A 23,087-nucleotide genomic window follows, 5' to 3' on the forward strand; every position below is an offset into this window, starting at 1 on the left:
ATGACGAAATTGACAGGGACGATTTGGCATCGAGGGTGTCTTCCCACCGTTACTATCAGCTTAATCATCCTTTCTAGGTGAACAACATGTCCCCCAAATCCCACTAGAGGAGTCTTCATGGGCACGAGTTGTCCCCTGATCAACTTTAGACTTTCAAGGGTTCGGTAGTACATGACATCTACCGAACTCCTGGGATCAACGTACATATTTTTCACTAGGTAGTTATTGGTCAACAACTCAATCACCAAGGCCTCGTGATTGCTGGAAGCAGTTGGAATGGGCTCACTTGGACCATAGGGATCGTCTTTGCAAGACGAGAGTGGCTTGATCGTTATTAGTTTGTCGGTAGATCTTTTTTCGGGAGTTTTGGCTATCTCCTCCCGTCGGACCTCCGGCTATGGTGTTGATAACTTCAGCTATATTTGGCCCATAACCAGGGGATCCATCTCAGGGAGGTGGTCTTGTCTCCCTAGGATCTTCGACAGGTCAGCAGCTGCTCTTGGGCTCTCGCCTGCCGTCTCGGCTGGACTCGTCTCGGTTACTTTCTTTGCGGTGCTCTCATTGGCAATTTCGGCGGGTGTCACTCCTTTGGCATTCTCCATCTCTTCGAATGAACTGTCTCAGATACCCTCGCTTAATCAAATCCTCGATGTCTCGCTTCAGGTCATTGCAATCCTTAGTTTCGTGCCCAACATCTCGATGGTAGGCGTAGTAGAGGTTAGAATTTCTTTTTTCCCTTCTCCTGGCCATTTGGGGGGGAGCACGTCCGAGGTGGTTCTGTTCCATGATCACTAGGATGTAAGAACAGTTGGTGTTTAAAGGGGTGAGACTAGGGTCAGGAATAACTGACTTTCCTTTAGCAATTCTGTCGAAAACACTTCGACAATCTTGTCAGTCTCGGTTGGGGTTCAGAAAGGCACCAGTAGAGCCAGCCTCACCTCGGCCTGATTCTCTTTTTCTTCGCGAATCATGGCCTGATCGGGCTACCTGAGCCTCTTTCTTCATTCGGTTCAGGTCTTCGGCTTGTATACCTTTTTCGACCTTCTGCCAGAGCTCTCGAAATGTGCGAGGGTACTTCTTGTGCACTCCAGTGTTGAAGATTCCGACAATGAGCCCATTGGTGAAGGCGGCAATAGTTACCTGCTCGTTGGGATCAGGTATCTGCACTCTCTTCTCTTGGAACCTCTGCACATAAGCGTGGAGGGACTCCCCCGAATTCTGTTGTATATTTAATAGGTATGCTCCTAGAAGATACAAACCGGTGGAGAAATTTGTCCACCAACTCTCCCAGGGTGGATATGCTCCTAGGTTTTAGACTCCAGAACCATTTTCGAGCAGTCCCTTGCTGGAATATCGGAAAAGCCCGACAGATAATTGGATCGAGTATGCAATATAATCGAAAAGCCAAGATGAAGGAGTGAATGTGATCTTCAGGATCATCTCGGCCATCATACGATAGTATAGCGAGCAATTTGAAGTTTAAGGGAAGTCTCTCCTCATTAATGTCGTCTGTAAAAGGCGGGACCCTCATGTAATCCACTCCCGATTTGCCAGGTAACCGAGGTTCTTCTTTGGCTCGTTTCCCTAGCAATCCTCGAGAAATAGCCTTGGAGATGGAGGCTATTCTAGAAGTGGCATTGTAGGAGGCTCGCTTCGGGGTGCTTCTCAGGGATTGTCTCCTATCAAACTCCTCCTTGGATGGAATCTCGGGAGATTCTTCTGACCTCGTTTTAAAGGATTTGGCCTATTGTTTGGTTTACCTCTTGAAGTATCTTTCCAATTCTTCAAAGATATTGGGATTTTTCGTCACAAACTCAGCCATTCGGGTCATGGCTTCTCCGTTATTGGGTTGGGTGTCGGGAGACCCCTGTCCTTCTAGAACATCTCGTTGGGCTATGGCGCTGGGTTCAGCTCCAATGGTGAGAGCTTTTCTACTCCTAGAACGTGTAGGTTTCATTTTCTAAATGTTTTCAGTTTCCCACAGACGGCGCCAATTGAAAAGGTGATTTTCGGGTTCAGCAAGCGGTACCTGAATGCGGGAGTAACTCTCCTGAAATGGGTTCGGCCCCGTAGAAGTCACCTGCTCAATTTGTCAGAGATGGGGTAAAGTCTCCCGGTTTACCTCTGATGATTTAGTTAGTCTAGTTTCAAGAGGGAAGCTAGAGATTTTAAATATAATGCTTCTTACAGTGTTAAAAGCGTCTCCCTTTCTTTTGAGTGGGATCCCAGTATTTATAGGGGACAAATGGGAAGGAATAGTGGTAGGAATCAATTTCCTAAGTCCTGGCGGACTGAGCGTGTCAGTTTGTCCCATCAAGTCTATCGAATGGGTCCCATCAGATGTCTTGTCTTCCTGCAGGTGTCAAATTGTGACTTGTTCTTAGCTGTCCCATCAGACTGGGACCTCATCCCAAACCGCTCTGTGGACTGGGATGATCAGGTCGAATGGCGGACTTGACTGTGCAACTTACCTCGGTACGGTAGGCCGAGGTGAAAGATGCAGAGCCTTGTTTAGGGATGGCACGCGGTCATCCGCCCCTCAGGGGGTTAATGGGGAGGGGGTTGGGGCGAGGGGCGGGAGGAATATTTTTTCCCCTACTAAGAAAGGAGGCGGGGGGCGGGGGAGTGTACCTCTGCCCCGCCACCTGCTTTAAAAAAATAAATATATAAAAATATATATAATATATAATTTAATTAGTTACAAACTTATGATAATGATATTATTAGTTATATGTATTATATAATGTCTATTAGTATATATAATATAATTGATATTATTAATTATACTAATAATCATATATGTGTACTAATACAAATTATTAATTAGTTATACTAAATTTACTAATACATTTATGCTAAATCCCTAATTACACTTAATACAATAATATTTTTTTTAACAAAAAGTACAAATACAATAATGAATTAGTGATTGTATTTGTGACAAAAGTGAAAATTTGACTACTTAGTTATATTTATTTCATCATATTGGATTGTATTTAAATATTTTTTGTTTGATTGTTTTTATAAGTTTCAATTGTAAAATTATAATGAATAATAATTTGATAATGTTTTAATATTTTAATACTTGATTATTTACTAAAATTTAATCATAATAAAATTATATAATAAATTTTTATTAGTCCCGTGGAGGCACCCGCAGAAGAAGTGGGGTTGGACGAGGACGGGGCGAGGAGAGCGGGGGATGGAGGAGGGGTTCCCCGGCCCAACCCTGCCCCGTTGCCATCCCTAGCCTTATTGCCAAGGGGGTGCGGCCCAAAAGAGTCGAGGTGATTGAGTCGAGCCGAAACAACCACCGCCATCATTAAGGATTGATGTAAGGATTGATGAAATAGGTGGGTAGAACGACATGGATGGAGGCCATTTTTTTCCTTTAAATAGAGAAATGGATAATTAATTGAGGATGCTAGTTGCAGTAAATTATCTATTGTGGGTAGACACATTAAATTTTTGGAGTTACGATAATAATTGCATGGTTCATCAGTCAATAGCCACTACGTGTAAATTTAGGATTTGAGGAATGTCAAAATATCTGAAAATGAAAGTCGATCTGGTACTGCTGGGCGAGGAAACAATTCCAGAAAGAATTTAGTGGTAGCAGTAGTCACTAAATATTACATCAGCCAGCCGGATGAGATAATTCTAATTCTCGGCCTCCAAATCTCGCGTTCGCTGTCTAATTTCTCTTTGGTTCACCCATTCTTTTTTGCTTTTTGCTCTTTTATCCATTAATTTATCCCGACTGAAGACGCTTATCTTCCGTTCTCCTTCAGTCCCACCCCCCACTCATCACTGCAGTTCTCTTCCTCCAAACAACACCTCATTCTGAGAGCCGCCGCCGCCGGGTGATACTCTGTTTATATTGGGAGGACTTAAGTTTACTACGTAGTAATATAAAGATGTCTAAAAAGGGTGGAGCAGTGCTGCAAAAAGATGTGCCCTGGAGGGCCTCATCCCCTGCAGCCAAGCCCCTCCCCAAAATCCACCAATCTCCTCTGCTTCGCCTTCCTCAGACCCCTTATTCCGATTATGCCCTCTCCCTCATGAAGGTTTTTTAACATTGCTCCTCTCCCTCTCTCTCTCTCTCTCTCTGCGTCCCTTCTTTCTTTGTGGAATAAGGGCTTATTTTATTGTGGGTAGAGAAAGTTTTGATTTCTCTGATAAATTTTTTTCCTTTTTTATTTTTTCTTTCAAAGAAGTGAAAAGTTTCCATCTGGTGCAGCACCAAAATCCAATTGGAAGCGGGTTAGGGCAGGAGGCTATAGTGGAAGCTGCGGGTCCAGACTGTATTGTACCAGGCCAGACTCCGCCCATTAAATTACTTGGTCTTAAGGTTCTTTTCTTCTTTCCTCCTCTTTCTATGCTATTCTGAATGGGTTGGTTGCATGAAAAGATGACCAATACAACCTTATTTTGGGTTTAATTCTCTGTTGCTTTGATTTCCTATTCACTTTTATGATGGACTTTACTTGAATTTTCTTTTCCTTCTTTTTGTAATTGAAGAAGAAGTTCTAAATACACCAATATACGGCAATTACAGTCTAGTCATATAAAGTTTTTATGGTTATAATGCTATAGTGCTTTTGATCTTTTTTCTGATGCTACAGTTACTTGAAATCAAAGGCTTATGTTTTTTGCTGCGCTTTGTGGTGCCAATGATGTTTTCAAAGAATGGTGATGGTGGTGGTTGGGTTGGTTTATGGTAAATGAGTGAACGGTAGTTTCGTGGGGGGTTTTCAGTCCTTTGTTTAGAAAAATTGGCATAAGTTGGGCATAACTTATTTATCATGAGCTGAATGTCAAACAGAATAGGTAAAAGGTACCTGCTTGCCCGTTGATCAGACTGGGCTTAGTTTGGGAGTTTGGGATAGAAAGGGATGAGAAACCTTAAGTTGCAATGGAAAAGAATGGAAGAGAAAAGAAGGGAGAAGGTTATTGTATCGTTTGAGAGTTTAGAAAAGAAATGGAAAGATATAGGACGTATATGTAAATTTATTTTTCTTATGTAGCATTCTGAGGGCAACAATAGCATTTGGAAAAATTAAAATAGGCATCTTCCAACTTTCTGTCCATATCCTCCCAATTTGGATATTTTTTTTTCTAACTGTAGTGCTCCATTCTATCAGTCCAAATCCATCCGTATCCTTTCGCTTCTTTCCTCAAATATATCCCAAACAAAGGAATGCCCAACTTTCTTTTCTTTCTAAATCCCTCACTCTCAAACTAGCTCTGAATGTATCCCAAAGATGACATTTCAGCTGTTCTGCATTCTAATTCTTCTCTAAAGCATGTGGATTTGTGTAAAATGTTATTAAAGCTGTTGCTGTCAATGTGCTTCGAAATGGAGCTGTTGGGTTGAGATGGAGTAGGAAAATAATTCAGCATACAGTAACCTAAACTTCAGACATTGACTGGAATGAATGACCTTGCTTGCAAATAAACAATGATTCTCTTGCCTATATTTAACTTTCACTCAGAAGCTCAGTAACTTATGATGGATTTCAAATCATGATGTTTTTTTTAACTTTATTTTTTCTTGCCTTTTCCTGATAAGTGCATTTTGGGACATAAAAATGGTTATTTTTAAGTTCCAGATCTTCTGGATGAGTTAAGCTGATTGTTGAAAACCTTCTTAAAGTTTTGTTATGTTTGATGTGAGATGTTGACTGATTGACAGGCATTGGATGAGAGACTGTGATGTGTGTGTTTAAGGAGGTTGGTTGATACAAGCAGTGGGAGTTTGATTGTGAATATAACAACTTCCAAATAGGATTTTAATGAACTTACAACTCAAAGCCTTGTTATGTACAATTAGCTTCTTTAGGTAAAATTGGAGTAAACTTGACTAGTGGTCTATGAGAATAACTTAACAGATAATTTGGAGCCATCCCAAAAAACTTATATACACAGATACCTAATAAGTGATTTTCCAGATGTTTGCCTTTTCTTGCACATCTGTCTTGCAGCCTTCAGCTGGTTCATTAACCTTTGTACCTTTAACTAACTTGACTTGATGGAAGAATATACTATTGTTTCAATTTTAGGTTTGGTTTGTTTCCTGATATATTGGCTGCTCATTTCTTATCTTGTTTTGTTTTGTTTTTTGTTTTTTTTTGTTTTGGTCGCTCTGTAGAGTGAATTTGATAGACTTTATTATCTATAATACACTGTCTTCCATATCTTTGGTTTTAACCCACCTATTATCATTGTCTATCTTTAGAATGAAGTTTTAAGATTTCTTTGCCATATTTTCTGTCACAGCTTATTTAAGCTTTTTTTTTTTTTTTTTTTTTTTTGCATTTGTGTCGAACAACCATCTGGTCCTCATCCTATAAACATCAAGTATTCTGATGTCTCCTGGGTTTTCATGTCTTGCTTTGTCTCAGGTGTGGCCTATTGACATTGACCTGAAGTTTATGGAACCTGTTGGGCGAGAGCTCCAGTTAGTTGGCAAGGTGAAGTTGCATTCTCTGACTTGATATTTTCCACTTTCTGTTTACATAAATACTGTTAAAGGAGGCAAAGTCTCAGGTAAATTAGGAAAGTGAACTTGCAGTTTTTCCTCCACAATAAGAAGTTGCAGTACCATTTTGATGTGGTCTGTTAGTGTTAAAATTAGAGTAACATTCTTTCTGCATGGATAATTGAGGTATATGCGTGTCCATCGAGTTTTGTTTGCTTCTACGAGACTTTTAATTGCTATTTGCTTTCTAGTTTCTCTACATATTTTATTCTACAAATTGATGCTTGGAGTGGAACTTGTTTTCGTACTATTATGGGATAAGAAAAACATCATGGAGTGGGCCCACAAAATTGGACTTGAAGCATGTTATGTGCTTGAATGGACTGGTGTTACCAACTTCTAGTGTTGATGCCCTGCATGAAAAGATTAGATTGGGCTCAATTTATGGACCCAAAATTTACAGGTTAACATATGCTTGCAAAGGCATGCACTTGCATTGGCTGTGGGAACCTGTACTGGGTCCTGTATATCATCTTGTGGATGGTCTTAGACTGACTCGGGATTTTGAAAATAGTTGGTGAAGAGATGATTTGAAGCACCATTCTTTCCTGCTTCTGGACTGAAATACTGGTGAATGATAATTATAACAAAAAATGCCACTTTAAGCTAATTTTGTTAAACCTAGTTCTTTGTTAACTTCATTGCCTGATATATTTAACTTCTTGACCTTTGGTTGCAGTTCATGGATTCGGCTGTTGAACTTATGAACAAGTCCTTTATTGACCGCTAGTGGTGTTTAGGCTGTGAGAGAGGATGGGACATGCCTTATAAAAGCGAAGCAAACGCCAAGTGTAGTTGGCCCTGTATTTTTCCCCGTCCCGTTTTGATTGGTACTCTGGAACTTTTTGTACTGAAGAGTCACATATAGTGAAGGATTTGCGCCTTCTCTCCATGCACTGTCCACACCCACGCTCCACGGGGTTTCAAACCTGGATGCCATGTGGAGCTATAGAGTTTTAATTTGTATCTGAACTTGCTCCTCTCGATGTTTGTTACTGAAAGATCGTACCCAATTCATTCACTGGTCTAGAGTATATATCTTTTCAGAGCATGGGGGTATTATCACTTCTGGTTGTGGGAAGGAGATGCTCGTTTAGAGGTTGCGTTAGTTTCTCAAACTCGATAATAACGGAGAACAGCGGTATATCCTTGTTGCATAATGTCAGAACGTACAAAATTGCAGTACAGTCAATATTCTCCTTAGGCCTCTTTTATCCGGTGATGGAACCTCCTGACACACAAATTTGGTTGAATTGCAAGAAAATCTTGCATTTCAACACGACTCATTTCGGCACATCTTGATTCTTGAGGTGCCATTTCCTCCTTCTTAGGCATATGGTTTACCAATGTGAGACCACAAGGTACTAAGAGCATCCAGAATTTTCGGTGCTTGCTATCTTCGTAATAGAGCAAATGCTTTTTACCTTGTTCCGTAGATGATCGCATATATATAAACGTAGCAGTTGACAGGTTTAGATTCACAGTCAATGTGTATAAGATTTATTCTTATTATAATGGGATAGAGAGTTAGAGACAAAACGAGTATACCAACTGCTATAAGACTGGCTTCTATTATAGCAAAAGTGAATGACAAATTCTGTAGACAACAGACCAGAAATAGTGATGCAAAAAGGAAGATAAAACTTTCCCTTGATCATAAAATCCAAATTAATATAAAATTCGTGGGGATAGACCTAATGGGAGAAGCCTCTTGAACATGTAATCCACAAGGAGATTTGAGTGTTTTCCAGCGAGTATGCCATGTAAGATGTTTGGAGCCATTTCCATGCCCCCTTTTTTTTTTTTTTGGTCTATTAATTCTTGCTCACTTTGCCACCTAGTACCTTGTATAAGAAGGATACTATGCTTGTGGTATCTTGTAATAACTATGGACCACTATCAAGTAGCCATGCAAGAAGCGGAAATGCGTAAAGGTCCCTGGCTTGAGGAGGAAGATGAAAGATTAATTGCTGCTGTATCTATCCTAGGAGAACGACGATGGGATTCTTTAGCAAAAGCATCAGGTGATGATTCTGCATCCATCCATCATATGGATCTTGACTTTTGAAGCTAGCATGAGCTGGTAATATATGTAAAAAAGTTGCACATGCATATGCAGGGTTAAGGAGGAGTGGAAGGAGCTGCAGGTTGCGATGGATGAACTACCTCCGCCCCAATCTAAAACACGGCCATATTACTGAAGAAGAGGAGCATCTCATTGTTCAACTTCATAAACAATGGGGTAACAGGTACTTTTCTTTATCTACTTCCTTCACAAAGATGATTAACACATACGCAAAACAGTTCACAGTAGACAGGTTGTAGAACTAACTAGACAGAAGAAATTTAAGACAACAAAAGAAAAGCTAGCTAGCCAAACACCGGAATAAAGCAAGCATTCCTTTTTCCATGATTAAATTAGATGATTCGCTATCCATTTTGCAGGTGGTCAAGGATTGCTCGTAGTTTGCCTGGAAGAACTGATAACGAAATAAAGAATTATTGGAGAACTCATCTAAGAAAGAAAGCATTAATTCTGGAAGAAGGTCTATAGGGAATTCTTCATGCTTCATGATTTTGTTGCACTTCGATTTTGAGCCATTCTTCCCTGACATTTTTTTTTTACGTGCTTATAAATTATAATTGCATCTTGTTCTTTGCTTCCCTGACACATTCGTAATGTTATTGCAGAAAGCTCCGCGTCCAACAGTCGACAGAGTGTTACTACAACTGCTAGTACTGCTGCTACTACAAATAATTCCGAGCAAAACTCTCCACTTGGAATATGTGAAGCCTTCAGTTCCTTGCATTCGAACAATGGAGACTGGGATTCTGAGAAGGACGATTATAATCTGAGGACTTGTGGTGACCTTTCTGGCGAGGTTGAGAAGCTATCCAGCTTGGGATGAGCCTATTCACCTTATGCAACGAGATTAACAGACTGGACGTCAAACTGGCCTAATTTGGAAAATTGTGTTGACGAGTATTCTTCTAGTGGATATGATGATGAGAGTAATTTGTGGGATGGTTCACTCTTCATTTGGAACATGCACTAGTTAGTTCTAAAGGGCATTAATTTGCCACCAAAAACAAATAATAAATGTTGTAGACTTGTATTATATGTGTTCCGTCAAAAAATTTTAATTAAGCCTTTTGTCAGAAACCAGGCGTTCTATTTTCTTGGTACTTCTTGTAGAGGGATAGGGACCATAGGGTGCTTTTCGCAACGGATCTTCTGTCTCACACCCTGTATCACTCTCTGTCCTATTTTTTATTATATTGCTATTTCTCCTACATAAATATCATGTTTTAGTTCTTTTTTATTTTCTTAAGATCCAATAACTATTAATTGAGTAAAAAAAAGAAAGATATTTTAGATATCGTCCTTGTTTGAATTGTAAGTTATTTGAGATATTTTTTTACTGTAGCACTTTTTGTGATGTGATGTATGTGAGATAAAAAGGTAATTGAGAAGATAAAAAGGTGTATTGAAAATTGTAATGATGATGTAAGCAAATATATTTGAAGAAATAATCCGCTGTCCAAACAAGGTTACGTAAATGTGGATGAGTAAATGTTTTTGTAACTCATCCCAACAAAAACATTCCTGTTCTAAATATTATCTTTGTCACAAATAAAAAATTTATTTGATTGCCGTATGAACTTTTGAGTGAGATATATCATATATGAAAGGACAAAAACAATTGTATTATTTGTCAATTGTTTAGCAATCGAGGGCTTGATTAAATGAGAGTTGATAAAGTGGATGTGCAGATTTATCAGTACCAATTAAAATCGATGGTTTATCAATCTCTTGCACTCTAAGCATCAATGACAAATGCCAATGTACCCGTAACACACACACACACACACACACACACACACACACACACACATATATATATATATATATATATATATATATATATGTTGACTAGTAAGATGCTCTAATTTATCATATTGTGCATCTCAATATTCGTTGATACGTAAAATTTACACGGTATTGCTATGTCTTAGAGCATCAATTACATGCTGTAGCAGCATATACGTACACTGCTCATCTGTCTCTTAACGCACGGCTATACAATCAAGAAAAGACTCGCGTTCAAAACTGTGCTTCAAATTAAACTGCGTCTTTGTTCTTGTTTTGTTTTTTCCCCCCCACTTTCTTCCTTCTTTCACAAGCGCAAGTGCTTTTCTGCAATGCAATGATCTTTATAGGTCGTCGTCACAAGGGTTGGTCAAGTCCAAAGTGACCAAAAGGGGATAATGTTTTTGTCATATGGGATCTAATTAAATCAAGATTCGGAAATGAGATGCATGTATATCAGTCCATATAAAATGCACTTGCAAAAAAAGATCATGCAGTCTCGAAACTTTCCTAGTTATCAAATTCATTTTCATCATCTTCTTTATCCCATGACCTACCTCACAACCACATCATCCGCTTCTGCCGCTCTTACTCATTTATTTGCTTTTATAAAGAAGAAGAAGAAACTGTTTCTGTAACGTATGACATCATTGATCCAAGGCCAGCTTGAAAATTAAGGGATTTCCTCTTTTGGTGGATACAAATTCTTTAGGAACCACGCTCCTTTTAACCATGTTGGAACCATCTTTAAAGTAAAATAGAATATCATGCTCACCAATAATGGACTCTTTTAGTCATCTGTCATAGCTCCCCGAATCCTGATCAGCAACTTGCTCGAACGCTTTCTCTTTGGTTTCGAAAAAATAATTAGCCACTGCCCGCTTCTACTTATCCTGTTGTTCTGAAACCTTTTTGTCTAAGACCTCTCCTTCAAAGGGAAAAAATGGAACAAAGAAAGATAGTAGTATGTTGAACCATGGGGTTTTAGAATAAGCCTTCTTTATCCTCCTTTCTTCTTCTGGGATGGAAACTGTTGTTCTCTCCTGAATGTAACTAACTAATTTCCTTCCTAACTAAGATATACACCACAAGTATAGAATTCTTACAGCCACATATATATATAAAGAAAAGAAAATGCTCACACTTGGATAAACTCGATATTTAAAGACCAAGTTTTAAAAACTAAGGTTGTGTTTGGATTGCATTTTCCTTGATTTTTTATGAAAAAATTACTGTAGCGATTTGATGTATATAAGGAAAAAAGATAATAGGGAAATGTGATCACGGAAAACGGCGTAATTTTTTGACGGAAAACAAGGCCTAAGTCTACCAAAGTTTTGGCCAAAGAAAAAAGCGTTAAGTGCCGTTAATGATTCAAATTGCATCAAGAAATTCAAATTGCTTTTTTTTTTTTAAGTCTTTTTGTCGTTAGGTCAACATGGACGTCAATGGTTAAAACTTCAACCCAAAAAAAAAAAAAAAAAACTAGTTATGACTCAAAAAACAACAATGTTGACAGAGCCAGGAGAAAGGCTAATAAGGTGGGAAGGGAGGGGGATTTGCAGCTGCCGGAGTCGTCATCGTAGTCATCGTAGTCATCGGAGTCTCCGCCCAGATCACTCCCACCAGTTCCGTTACCCGCAGTCCACCGGCCCATCCGACTACCCCTGCTTAAAACCAACATTTTAACAAAGGCTTTAATTCGGTCGAAGCCCAGCAACAGCCCCACCCTTAATGGGCCAAAAAGTGAAAACGGAGAGAGGACAAGAAAAGGGGAAAAAACAAAAAAAAGCGTTAAAGTACGAGAGAGAGAGAGAGTGAAAAGGGTAAAGACCTGGAGCCCCAAACCCCGGCATTCATGGTGAGCTGGTCAATAAATGCAGCAGACTTGGGCTCCACGCTGTATGCCTTCTCGTATTTGACCTCAACGCCCTCGCCAGAGGTTACAAAGTAGGCTCCATTTACCATAATGTCCCCATCACTCCTCCAATTCCAGCCTTTCCATGCATCCTCTCCTGTCTCCACGCGCTTCGTCACCTGCCCCGATGCAACACCAGGCAAGCTCCAATATCAGCAGCATCCAATGCAAAATTAGTACTGCTATATCTAGCAGACCTTACTTTTTTTTATTAAAAAAAAAAAAGAATGAACTTTTTGCGTATGCCGCTTTTGTTTTTGTTTTTTTTTTCTCTTAATAGTGAAAGCTACTCCATACGATTTTCTGAAGCACTATTCGATCATACCATGACAACAGAAAATTCTCCCAACCAATGATAAATAATTGGTAGTGTAAAAAAAATTTTCTTGTTTGCTGGAAATTATGAAAATCCGTAGTGAAAATGTGAACCATGAAGAGAACCCCTATATATATATATATATATCGATACGATAGCTTCCTACACTATAAAGGGGAAAATCTGAAAAGGTCAGTCGGAGGGAACTGAATCATTATCAGATTAAACGAGTGCACTGCGCACCTGTTTGGATTTTTTAAGTAAGATCACATTTAATCATTTAATTATAACAAATTAGTGAGAGACAAGATTTGGTGGTAGCTACTAGCATTGCCTCCTACCCAACCAAGCCTAAGCCTTTATGCATTGGTGGTGAGAACCCTAGTAAACTCCAAAGTTTTTGGTATTTGTAAGTGTTGGTGCTAATGGTAATTTAATCTGTATGATGGTCAATATGAATCCTACCAATACCATGCATATTTCGTGATCAAACTCAAATGCTACGTTTCTTCTACTCCCTACATTGCAAAATAAACATTGAATGCTCGTAACTGGGGGTTACTCGTCGTCGTCGTCCACCACCGGTGTCTAAACAACAAATTTGTAGTATAGCATCAGGTAAATAATGATGATCCAGAATGAGAGTGGTGTTATATATATATATATAATTACTACGAGTATTATATACTAGTGAGTGAGTGGTAGTAGTAGAGTAGAGTACCTCCTTAGCATTGCGGTCGGAAGGGGCGGTGTAACGGTTTCCTTGGCTATTGATGGTGGGATTACCGCTTCCCCCAATGGCGTACATCTCCCACCGTGTAAAATCATTGTTGACCACATGAATATACCCTCTCCGGCACCTGGGCATCCTCTGAATCAACTTTTGACCGAAGTGATTGAATGCAATGGTGACCTGCATCCCCGAATCCGGCAAATAATCGTCGCTGTGCCCCAGCAGCATTACCTCGTTGTGGTGCGAGAAATGGTTGTTCGAGATGGTAATCCCCGTGGACCCCATCACCGCATCAATCAGCCCGTCTTTACAGTGTGATAAAGAGCAATGATCAATCCAGATATCCCTCGCTCCGAATATGGATATCCCATCACCGTCCGATAATGTCCGCCACCCGTAGTGCGTGGGGCTCGACCGTATGTTTGTCTCCCCCGCCTGGTAGCAGTGATGTACGTGAATGTTGTGGATTATTATGTTAGTGATGTATTGCAGCGTTATGCACCCTCCCCCCGTTATGTGGACGTTAGCCCCCCGGCCGTCCAAGGTTTTGTAGGAGTTGAATATTAACTCTTCGGATAGACTGATGACCATGTTGGCGGCGAACACTATCCAGAGGGGCTCCGTTTGGATAACGGCGTAGCGGAGGGTGCCTGGGGCAGGGTTCACCGGGTCGTGGTCAGAGGAGTCGGTGACCACGTAGTAACGGCCCCCCTTGCCCCCGAGGGCGTACTGTCCGAAGCCGATGGCGCAGTCGGCTAGGCGCTGGCGGTCGAGCTGCCAATTGGTGTCGCAGCGCCAGCAGTCGTCGATTGGATTGCCGGTTATGCAAGAGGACTGGTCGTTGGACTCGTACGACAGCATTTGTCTTCTTGAAATTGAAACATTTACTTTTCTGCGCAATGATTAATTAAGAGGTAAATTTAGTATCACCTCATCATATGCTACCCGTCTCTGTTTAATGTTTAGCAGCTTATTACTACCAAAATAATTTTCATCTTTGTTCTAATCACCACCATTGATGGAGAAAAGCCATAGTAAGAATGTGGACTAATTAAAATACGGGGTCCAGTAATAAGGGGGCTAGGGAACCAATAAATACGCAGACAATGACACAACTTCTTCAATCACAAAAATAACAAAATAAAAAAAAAAAAAAAAACAGAGACAAAAGTTCTTGGCTTCTTTAGATTTCCCGGAGAAGCAAAGAGCTGCAGGTCGCTAAAGAGAAGAAAAATGCAGTACACAATGCATCCACCCAAAGGGACGATATAAAAAATATACATATATATATATATGGAACTAGCAAAGAGCTACATTTACATTGAGCAAACAACATCTATATTGGACGAACTTATCAAGTAGTACTGTCTATTCAGTCCCAGTTGAGGGGTGAAACATGTCACCCAAAAAGAAAATGCTCATGATACAACAAGGTAGTTAAACCGGATCTGTAAGACCTCAGCAAAAAGGAAGGCCTCCCCTTGTTCTTTCAGAAGAAAAAGAAATTCTCAATATACATTAACAAAGAAAAAAAAAATGGAAGGGGTAACATCTTTCTGTTTGGGGTGTTTAGACAAAAGCGAACCTAGACAAGTTTATAATGTGGCTTGATAGAGCGCCAAAAACAGGCGACAGAGTCTAGTAAACTGTAAGAGATGGTAAAACCTGTGGATATCTTCAACAACAGCTTCAGGGTTGGGGTGTTGACCTGGAAGAGTAAGGTTGTGGAATGCTGAACCAAAGGGCAAGAATGAGATGGCAAGGCAAGTAAGGACAATGCAGGTGCTGTGGAACATCTTCACCACTGTGTTGATTTTTGAGACAAACTGATGCACTCGTTTCAGTGCAGGGGAAGATGCCTAACGCCTATAAATGCAGCATTGTTCCGTATGCAGTAAATTGAGTTGTTTTCAGTAAGACAGTGAGCAAAAAGAAAGCTGAATGGTAAAGTTAAGTAACTATATATGGCTGGTGGGATTAATGTAGATGGAGAAGAGAAGATGCAGTCGTGGCTTCAACTCTTCTTCCTCCTTCTCCTAGTCCTACAACATCAGAACAAGAGCCCCTGTTATTTTCCTTTTGCCATGATTTATAATGATCTTGTTCAAAGAATCTCGGGGATACTCACTGTTGCAAAAGCTAAAAGATTGGGAGGGAAAAGAGGTCCTTCTAATATGCTTTTCTTTTCCTTTTCTTTCTTTTTTAAATTCTTTTCTATATATATATATATATATATATTGGGTCTCTGGTCTGTCTAAAATTCGATTTCATTCTTCTGGGATGGCTCACTGCACAGTCTTCTGGTAAGAGAAATTCAGAACTGCTAGCATGCGCTGATACGCTATTTTGACCAAATAGCGGCTCTTACGAAGTTTAAGTTTCGACAAAGCAAAGGCAACAAAAAGAAATAAATACAAAAAAAACAGGGACAAAAGTTTTCGAAATTCTAGTCGTGAGACTAGTAGTCTATTTTGATCACTTCATTACCCAATATGGTGAATTTGTTAATAAGTTTTAAACAACAGAAAAAAGTTTTGACAAGCTAATTGTTACCACTGCTATCTATATTGTAGGGTGAAATTACAACTAGTTGATAACCCAAGCAATGAAAGGGTGGGTCCTGGGTAGTGTTGTATAATCTCAATTTTTTTTTCAGAAACGATAACTATTGTATAACCTAATTTATCCTACACTGAGGAAAGGGCGAACCTAAGAAGGCTCAAGACAACCCGGGGAGGATGATTGTTGTACAATCCCAATTGCCAAAGTTGTTTTCTCATTCACATTCTCAAATCAACTAAAATTTTTGAAGCAATATAATGATCTCGTTCGATCAAAAAACCTTAAAAAAAGTTCGGATTAGTTTTCATCTAGTGCTAAAAAATGCTTAAAAAATACATGCAATATCCTTTTTTTTCTTGTTGATGCGATAGATTCTACGCTTACTCCTACTTTTATTCTACATTAAAGGAAAGAGATTCAAACCAAACAGATGTTTTTACGCTTATTGGTGGCTTTTTTCACCCAACGAGAGTTTTAAGCATATATCTGATGTCAACTGCTCTAGAGCCAGTTGGTTTCTCGTCAACCTTGATTAATGGACAGTGCAAAAAAGACAAGAAGAAAGTAAGAAAGAAGGAATCCTATGGTTGTACTGGTGAGTGAGGTAAGTTGCAAAGGACGCAAGTCAGAATAACGTTAGTGAGTGTGCTACTAACATTTGACTCCACAGTACAAGTGAAAACGGGATATTATATAAAAACTGGAATAAATTTTTAGATAAGACATAAACTTGGTAAATTGAAATAACGAAAAAAAAAATGTTTTGGATAAGGTATAAACTTGGATTAAAATGTTGTCCCAAACAAACCGGATCAAATTGTTGGACAAGGATAAAATTCAAATAAGCAAGTTACTAAATCCACAGCCCATCAATTCGCTTCGCTTGAGTTGTCAATGATTAAACTAATAAATTCCTCTAAGACAGTATTTAACACCGATTAGTATCTGTTAAATCAAAGGGGGTGACTGTTATTTTTTAAACTTTAAGGGGTCTACTTGTATTTTGGCTAAACCACAAGGGAGGTGGATGTAATTAACCCAAAAAAATTACAAACTGTGTATGATTAAGAAGCAAATAGATGAGTTGGAGCGGGGCTCAAGTTCAACTCAAACCAGCTTTATGGATTATTGCGCTGAACTGAGCCATGTGCCGGCGACCTTTTTTCACACTCCCGTTTCAACGTTTCTGGTTTCTGGTTATGTTTTTAACGGATAAAAATCCACAAACAATCCAGTGGTCCTCTGGTCTGGTCCACATTTAACTGAAGTTTGTCCCTACGTCATAAAAGTCGTTACTAATTTACTCCATGCCCCACCATCAGCTGATATAGGGATCGGCGACGAGCTTCCTTTCTCCCGTTCGGTCTTTCTTTCTTTCTTTCTGGGGATTCCGGACGGAATGGAGCGCCCATTTAGTCGTTGGACCCTTTGTTCTTTTCATGCCATTGTCTCTCGTTCATGCTTACTGAAAACTTTATGCTTCTGTTGAGCTTTTCCAGGTACTACCCGTGATTAACTCACTTGCATGGGTAAAAGCTTCCCTAATTTTTGGCTACCCTTCTGTCCTGTCCTGCCCCAAACCAACTGATTTTCGTCAATTGTTTGTGACAATTCCTAATCTTACCAGGGAAAAATGTTCAGAATAGACATTGAGTATTCACATGGCTAGCATAAGACTCTTTTTGCTTTTCTTCCTTTTATCAAGTTCTCAATTGATGGATATCTTCTAACGAGCTTGGCAAGGTGGAAAATGTATAAAGCTTAGAGGAAAGAAGTCCATGCTAGCGCATAATCAAGTTCCACAGCATCATTTATCATTATTAAAGAAACAATTATAGTTGGTATTTTTAGTGTTGCAAGAGCTTGCACTGATATGCCTTGCCCCAAAAGTTTCCCAAGGATCATGCGCTTTGATGCCACTTTCACTTTGAAGATGCTGGAATATTGTGCATGGATAAGTGTCTTTTAAATAGGTAAATCAACGTTTTTCCCAAAAAAAAAAAAGAAGAAGAAGAAGAAGAGGAAGGTAATCCAGTTGCGGCCGGCATCGGGATTACGTAATTAGAGGGACAAACATTAACATTTAAATTTGGAACAATTCATATATACACTGACAGTGTATACCATATCACGGTTGGATGCGCGGCACATTTGTAAAATTTGAATTTCAAATTCAAATTTGAATTATATGTCATGACATGCATCTAATGATAAAAGTATATACACTGATTGTCAGTATATAAAAAATTAATTCTTAAATTTAATCAACAAGAATTAACATTTCATGGAAAGCGATAAGTACCACGGGGATGACCATTTTCCTTGGCATATTGGAAGGTCACTAGGCCAGGCCTTTCCATCCCGCATCGAAAGATTGTGGGGTAGTTATCCTGAGTTTAACATTTTCAGCCGCACTTTCAATTATCAATTGGCTGGATGATGTTGGTTTGTGGGTTCCACCTTAGATTGTGTTTTGCACCAGGATTTCGATTACCTCTGAGTATTAATATAATTTTGTTGTGCTATTTCCAGTAATTTCGATTGTTGAAAAAAATCAATAAATTTGGTGAGACGTGTCGATTACCTCTGAGTGTTAATCTAATTTTGTTGTGTTATTTCCTGTAATTTCGATTGTTGAAAAAAACTAGACCAGGCCTTTCATTTATTTATTTATTTGTTTTTTCACGATCCTTCATGGCTGTTGTAAAATGATGCGGATGGATGACACAAATGTACAAGTCCAGTCTGGCCTAAAAGGCTCATTACTCGTATGTAGGAGAAGAACATGCATGCTTTAGACAAATGCATAATACGTTAAAGAACCATCTTTTCTCTCCGTGTCTAATCTCGAAACTGCTGTCTGAGTAATAATAATAATAATTGAGGTTACCTTTCTTGACTAGTAATTGAGGGAGTTTGCATTTTCACCTTTGAGGCTGCCCTACAAATGCACGCAGGATAGGAGTATTATTGGTGTAAGATGTGGAGTGCAGTAGATGGTATGTTTTCGTCAACAAATTCTGGATTGATGATCAATTGAATATTAAGATTGGGTATTTATTGTTCATTCGCAAGGCGAAATTCTTCGGGGAATGATTTAAAGCTACTGTGGAAAGGATACTTTCAATTTGGATCCAACATAATGCGGTCCACTAGAACTCGTCTTTTGACTCTTGTTGCCGCTCTGTAGGCCCATCAAACTTGACCTTTAACCGTTTGGTGGGTCGCTCACTTTTTGGATTTTCATCATTGTGCATAAATGGGGGCCATGTAACTCAAGTAACGACGAAAGACGGATTTGTAGCACATCAACGATTGAGCAAAACTGTTGTCCATATCATTCCTTAATTGTTTTTTTTTTTTTTTTGTCTTGCAAAAAAGTGGTTACCTCGTGCTGATCGGAGCTGGAAAGACTTTCTTCGAGATTAATTCAAGCCTGGAAAATTATATGAGTGGGCCGGACTTCTGAGCTTAAGCCCATCTGAGCCAATCAAGCTTAACAGACCATGGAAACAAAGCATATGTTGCTGCATCTTGGAAGGGAGTACCAAGGACTACGGAAAACTGGGAGCCAGTTCTTGAACGGGGAATTCCGCAGAAATGTTTTGATAGATTTTAGCATTTGTATAGGATGCATTAGCGTAAATGTATTGGGCAATTTTGACGAATAGGTAGCTGCCTGCTACTGTGTAAGAATTTACTGGTCCTTATCAATAAAATTTCCAATCTTACCTGAAAAAGAAAAGGGGGAGCTGAAATTATATTGCATTTTACATATGAAGCATTTAATCCTACCCACAAAAAAAAAAAAAAAATTTTTTCGTTGTGGATTAAAAGAAGAAACCGCTAATGCTATTATAGTACAAGTTTTTGTTTTTTTTTTGGTGTTTCACATATGTCATCGTTCGTAGGTGGTCCGAGCCAGGAAACGAATTGGAATTTGGTGAGGAAGATGCTAAACGTGGCCATCATCAGAAGTCCTGCTCCGTACTTCCCCGTTTTCCTGAGCATTATTAACCCGCACGGTAGCTGGTGCATGCGGATTTTGGCCACCGTCCCAGGACTGCCTTGGAATTTTATGATGATTGTTCAAGCCAGGCTGATCATCATCGTACGTCGAAATCTCTGTTGCCACGTTCTCCTCTTGTGCCCCCGCGGCCAAGTCGATGTTGGCCTTTCTTTCAATCATCAGCATCCTTCTCCCGTTGAGGCCAAAACTCGAGCTTAAAGCCCCGGAAACAAAAAGCAGCAAGGCTATTAGGAGCTTCATCGGCGGAGAGTGGACTCCTGAAATCGATCATCAACTTCACAGGCGGGTGAGGTGACTCGAAACTCGGTGGCCGTTTATGCCTACGAAGCTAGTACTCCTTACATAGAATTCTGCTGAAGTGGGTGGAGGCCTTGAGAAAGATCTGTGACTATTTAATGCGGGCTTCCCAGCAAAGTTGGCACAATATTTTGTCTGGAAGATTCAGTCTGCTGTTGTAATGCTCCATTTTGTGTCTCCTGCAGGTATTTTTCTACAGGAAAATTGGAGACAGACAGAGATTATCAAATAGAGAAGCGCCATCTCGCGCAGTGATAGTGAAGGCCACTTACGCACTCATTGTTGCTGCAGTTTGAAACATACAGAGTCTGATCATCAATTCATCATCAACAGCCAAAAGCGGCAAGTGAAGGTGCACTAAAATTCCAGATTGTTCTAATTCAAAAAAAAAAGATGCACTAAAATCAGGGCAGGCACCTAACACAATTCCAGAAGGTGCAGTTTTGATTCCTCTCGGATTTTCCCAGCTGGTGGTGTGATGTGATATATTGGGCTTTCCGCGAAAGTCAGTAGACAATATATACTGGCCTTGAGTTCTCTCAAAAGAAAAAGATATACCGGTCCGTCTTAGGTGTCCATACCTTGTAAACAGTGATTCATGCATTTGCTTATGACTGTATTCCTGTAATAAGGCTGCAAACGAGTCGAGTCAAGTTTTGGCTTTATCGAGTCGAATTTTGACTTAATTTCATCGAACTCGAGCTCGATGTGCTGGCAATTTTTAAGTTCGAGCTCAAAAAAAAATAAAAATAATTATTTTATTTTTAAAAAAACTAAATAAAATAATATTTTTCTTAATAAATAATAAAATATTAAGAATATTTATATAATTTTACTATTAAAATAAAAATAAAAAATATATATATATATATATATATATATATATATATATATATATTCGATCTCGCGAGCAACTCAATGTTTTGAGCTCGAGTTCAAGCTCGATTTTGACTCGATCAGCTCGAGAGCTCGAATCGAGCCGCTCGCGAGGAGCTCGATTCGTTTGCATTCCTATCCTGTACGCTTCGGATGTTAAAGTATTTTTTTTTTCTTTGCCCTGAGGAACTGATTGTATTGAACGTTATCTAAGCAAAAAAGAGAAACTGGGTAACTTCCAAGAATTCTGGTAGCATCACATCAAATTGCGTGGAGGTCTAAGAGCAAAGGGACTGATATACTTAAAATCTAGAGATAAAAGGGCATACAGTAAGTAATAGGTTTAAGAGAATTGATGATTGAAAATTGCGTGTGATATTCAAAATTACATTTTGTTTGTAATTTCCTTCTTGTTGAAATTATAAATTAACCGAGGAAGAAAGGGTTATTTTTAAAATGTGCAATGTTATAATTATTTTATTTTAGAAAAAAAAAGGTGGGGGGGGGCTCCGTCCGTGTATAACACGACTAATTCTTGATGTATAAATTAGTATGATAAGGAAAGAAAGATCGCAAGGAAACCAAGAGGATGAAGGAATGCCATTGATAGGAGAATGAGTGATCAGGCAACAGACACTACTCTTATCTACCTAATTCGATCACGATTTTTAATTATATCAAAGCTGCACATGATGATTAAGAACTAAAGTTTGCCATATGCATAGTGCAGTAAAGACGGTTCAAGGGTAAATGACCGAACTACCACTTTCCAGAGCCTAGGAAAGTGCAATTAATTCATATCACGATGGCGCTTGGGACTCATTCCTCATATTATTGTTAAACAAAGGAAAAATCGCAAGAATAAGGTTGTGTTTGGATTGCATTTTCCGTCATTTTTCATGAAAAAATTACTGTAGCGATTTGATATATGTGAGAAAAAAGGGTGATAGGGAAATGTGATCACGAAAACGACAATATTTTCTGACGGAAACAAGCAATCCAAACAAGGCATAAGATTTTGACAGGGTCATGATACGAGACTATGACTAAGCCCAGCAGCAACAAAAATTTCTGTTAAAATTTCTGAGCTGAGCCCAGCGGCCCACGTTCAACCTTTTTTTTTTTTTTTTTTTTTAAATGATGGCTGCCGGCTCGACAACATCAAAAGCAATATATATATATATATATATATATATATGTGCGCGCGCGCGCGCATGCGCGGATATTAGATGATGGCTCCCCACTTTGATGGTTCCTGCAGTTGCTTCCGGTATGATATGTGGGGATGGATTGTGGATTCCCACTTCATGGGCTCCATCTTTATTCAAAATTAACCCCTTCAATCTGCATGAGCTTCTTGCCTACACCAAGGTCCTGAATAGCGTATTATATGATACTCAGGTCAAATGACAGGAATGAATACTTTGGATAGTTTATTATTCAGTTTTTAAATCCATATAGAGCAGCAAAGAAATGATGATAAGGAGCAAAATAACTGGACGTAACAATTTCCGTAGTGTAGCGCAATTGCTGCGGAAAAATTGTAAGGTCGATACAGTAATTAAATTGGAAAAAATGATTTATGCTAATACACCATTGTACTCCCTCCGTCCCACTTTGATAGTCTTGTTTTCCTTTTTCGTCTATCCCAAATTGTAGTCCACTTTCCCATTAAGAAATGTAGTAATCTTTCAAATTGTCTAAAATACCCTTTATTAAATATCTTATTATTATTTTGTTATTAAATACTAACCCACTACATTAAATACATTGAACTTTTCCAATACTAACCCATTAGTTGTAACTGATATTAATTGGCACTCTTCGTGATTAGCATAAGGGTATTTTAGGAAATTATTAATCTAAATTTATGTTTCCAACCAAATTAATTACACTTTCTTAATCTGTGTGAAAAAAAAAAATCAAGACTAACAAAACGGAAC

The 23,087-nt window shown here is 39.0% G+C and overlaps 3 protein-coding genes and 1 long non-coding RNA gene across 4 annotated transcripts; 2 read left to right on the top strand and 2 right to left on the bottom strand.

The window, feature by feature from the left end:
* Positions 1–3,590: 3,590 nt before the first annotated feature.
* LOC113694504 (uncharacterized) lies at positions 3,591–7,562 on the top strand. Its single transcript, XM_027213326.2, has 4 exons — positions 3,591–4,067; positions 4,241–4,351; positions 6,405–6,473; positions 7,221–7,562. The coding sequence occupies exons 1-4, from the start codon at positions 3,918–3,920 to the stop codon at positions 7,269–7,271; spliced, it is 381 nt and encodes a 126-aa protein (XP_027069127.1). The 5' UTR covers positions 3,591–3,917; the 3' UTR covers positions 7,272–7,562.
* Positions 7,563–7,714: 152 nt separating this feature from the next.
* Positions 7,715–9,860, top strand: LOC113694672 (uncharacterized). Its single transcript, XM_027213525.2, has 4 exons — positions 7,715–8,565; positions 8,661–8,790; positions 8,987–9,087; positions 9,233–9,860. Exons 1-4 carry the CDS (start codon positions 8,298–8,300, stop codon positions 9,448–9,450), a joined length of 717 nt encoding a protein of 238 aa, XP_027069326.2. The 5' UTR covers positions 7,715–8,297; the 3' UTR covers positions 9,451–9,860.
* Positions 9,861–11,838: 1,978 nt separating this feature from the next.
* On the bottom strand, positions 11,839–15,461 carry LOC140008301 (probable pectate lyase 12). The gene is made up of 4 exons (XM_072052207.1): positions 15,045–15,461; positions 13,368–14,271; positions 12,247–12,449; positions 11,839–12,079 (listed from the first exon to the last, which is right to left on the bottom strand). Exons 1-4 carry the CDS (start codon positions 15,173–15,175, stop codon positions 11,902–11,904), a joined length of 1,416 nt encoding a protein of 471 aa, XP_071908308.1. The 5' UTR covers positions 15,176–15,461; the 3' UTR covers positions 11,839–11,901.
* A 4,187-nt stretch (positions 15,462–19,648) lies between these two features.
* Positions 19,649–20,764, bottom strand: LOC140007950 (uncharacterized). Its single transcript, XR_011815383.1, has 2 exons — positions 20,541–20,764; positions 19,649–20,461 (listed from the first exon to the last, which is right to left on the bottom strand). It is a non-coding gene; the product is annotated as an uncharacterized lncRNA (long non-coding RNA).
* Positions 20,765–23,087: the final 2,323 nt, after the last annotated feature.

This window comes from Coffea arabica, chromosome 6c, assembly GCF_036785885.1.
Source record: "Coffea arabica cultivar ET-39 chromosome 6c, Coffea Arabica ET-39 HiFi, whole genome shotgun sequence".
NCBI lineage: Eukaryota > Viridiplantae > Streptophyta > Magnoliopsida > Gentianales > Rubiaceae > Coffea > Coffea arabica.

What these genes read in the sequence shown, in the direction of transcription:
- LOC113694672 (XM_027213525.2), top strand. Translation starts at nt 8,298, where the DNA reads ATGCCATGTAAGATGTTTGGAGCCATTTCCATGCCCCCTTTTTTTTTT. An exon ending in TTCTTTAGCAAAAGCATCAG is followed by an intron (nt 8,566 to 8,660) that starts GTGATGATTCTG and finishes ATGCATATGCAG; the next exon opens with GGTTAAGGAGGAGTGGAAGG. An exon ending in AGCATTAATTCTGGAAGAAG is followed by an intron (nt 9,088 to 9,232) that starts GTCTATAGGGAA and finishes ATGTTATTGCAG; the next exon opens with AAAGCTCCGCGTCCAACAGT.
- LOC113694504 (XM_027213326.2), top strand. Translation starts at nt 3,918, where the DNA reads ATGTCTAAAAAGGGTGGAGCAGTGCTGCAAAAAGATGTGCCCTGGAGG. An exon ending in ATGCCCTCTCCCTCATGAAG is followed by an intron (nt 4,068 to 4,240) that starts GTTTTTTAACAT and finishes CATCTGGTGCAG; the next exon opens with CACCAAAATCCAATTGGAAG. An exon ending in TTAAATTACTTGGTCTTAAG is followed by an intron (nt 4,352 to 6,404) that starts GTTCTTTTCTTC and finishes GCTTTGTCTCAG; the next exon opens with GTGTGGCCTATTGACATTGA.
- LOC140008301 (XM_072052207.1), bottom strand. Translation starts at nt 15,175, where the DNA reads ATGTTCCACAGCACCTGCATTGTCCTTACTTGCCTTGCCATCTCATTC. An exon ending in GTTGTTGAAGATATCCACAG is followed by an intron (nt 14,272 to 15,044) that starts GTTTTACCATCT and finishes ATCATTGCGCAG; the next exon opens with AAAAGTAAATGTTTCAATTT. An exon ending in GCCGGGGTTTGGGGCTCCAG is followed by an intron (nt 12,080 to 12,246) that starts GTCTTTACCCTT and finishes GGTTTTAAGCAG; the next exon opens with GGGTAGTCGGATGGGCCGGT.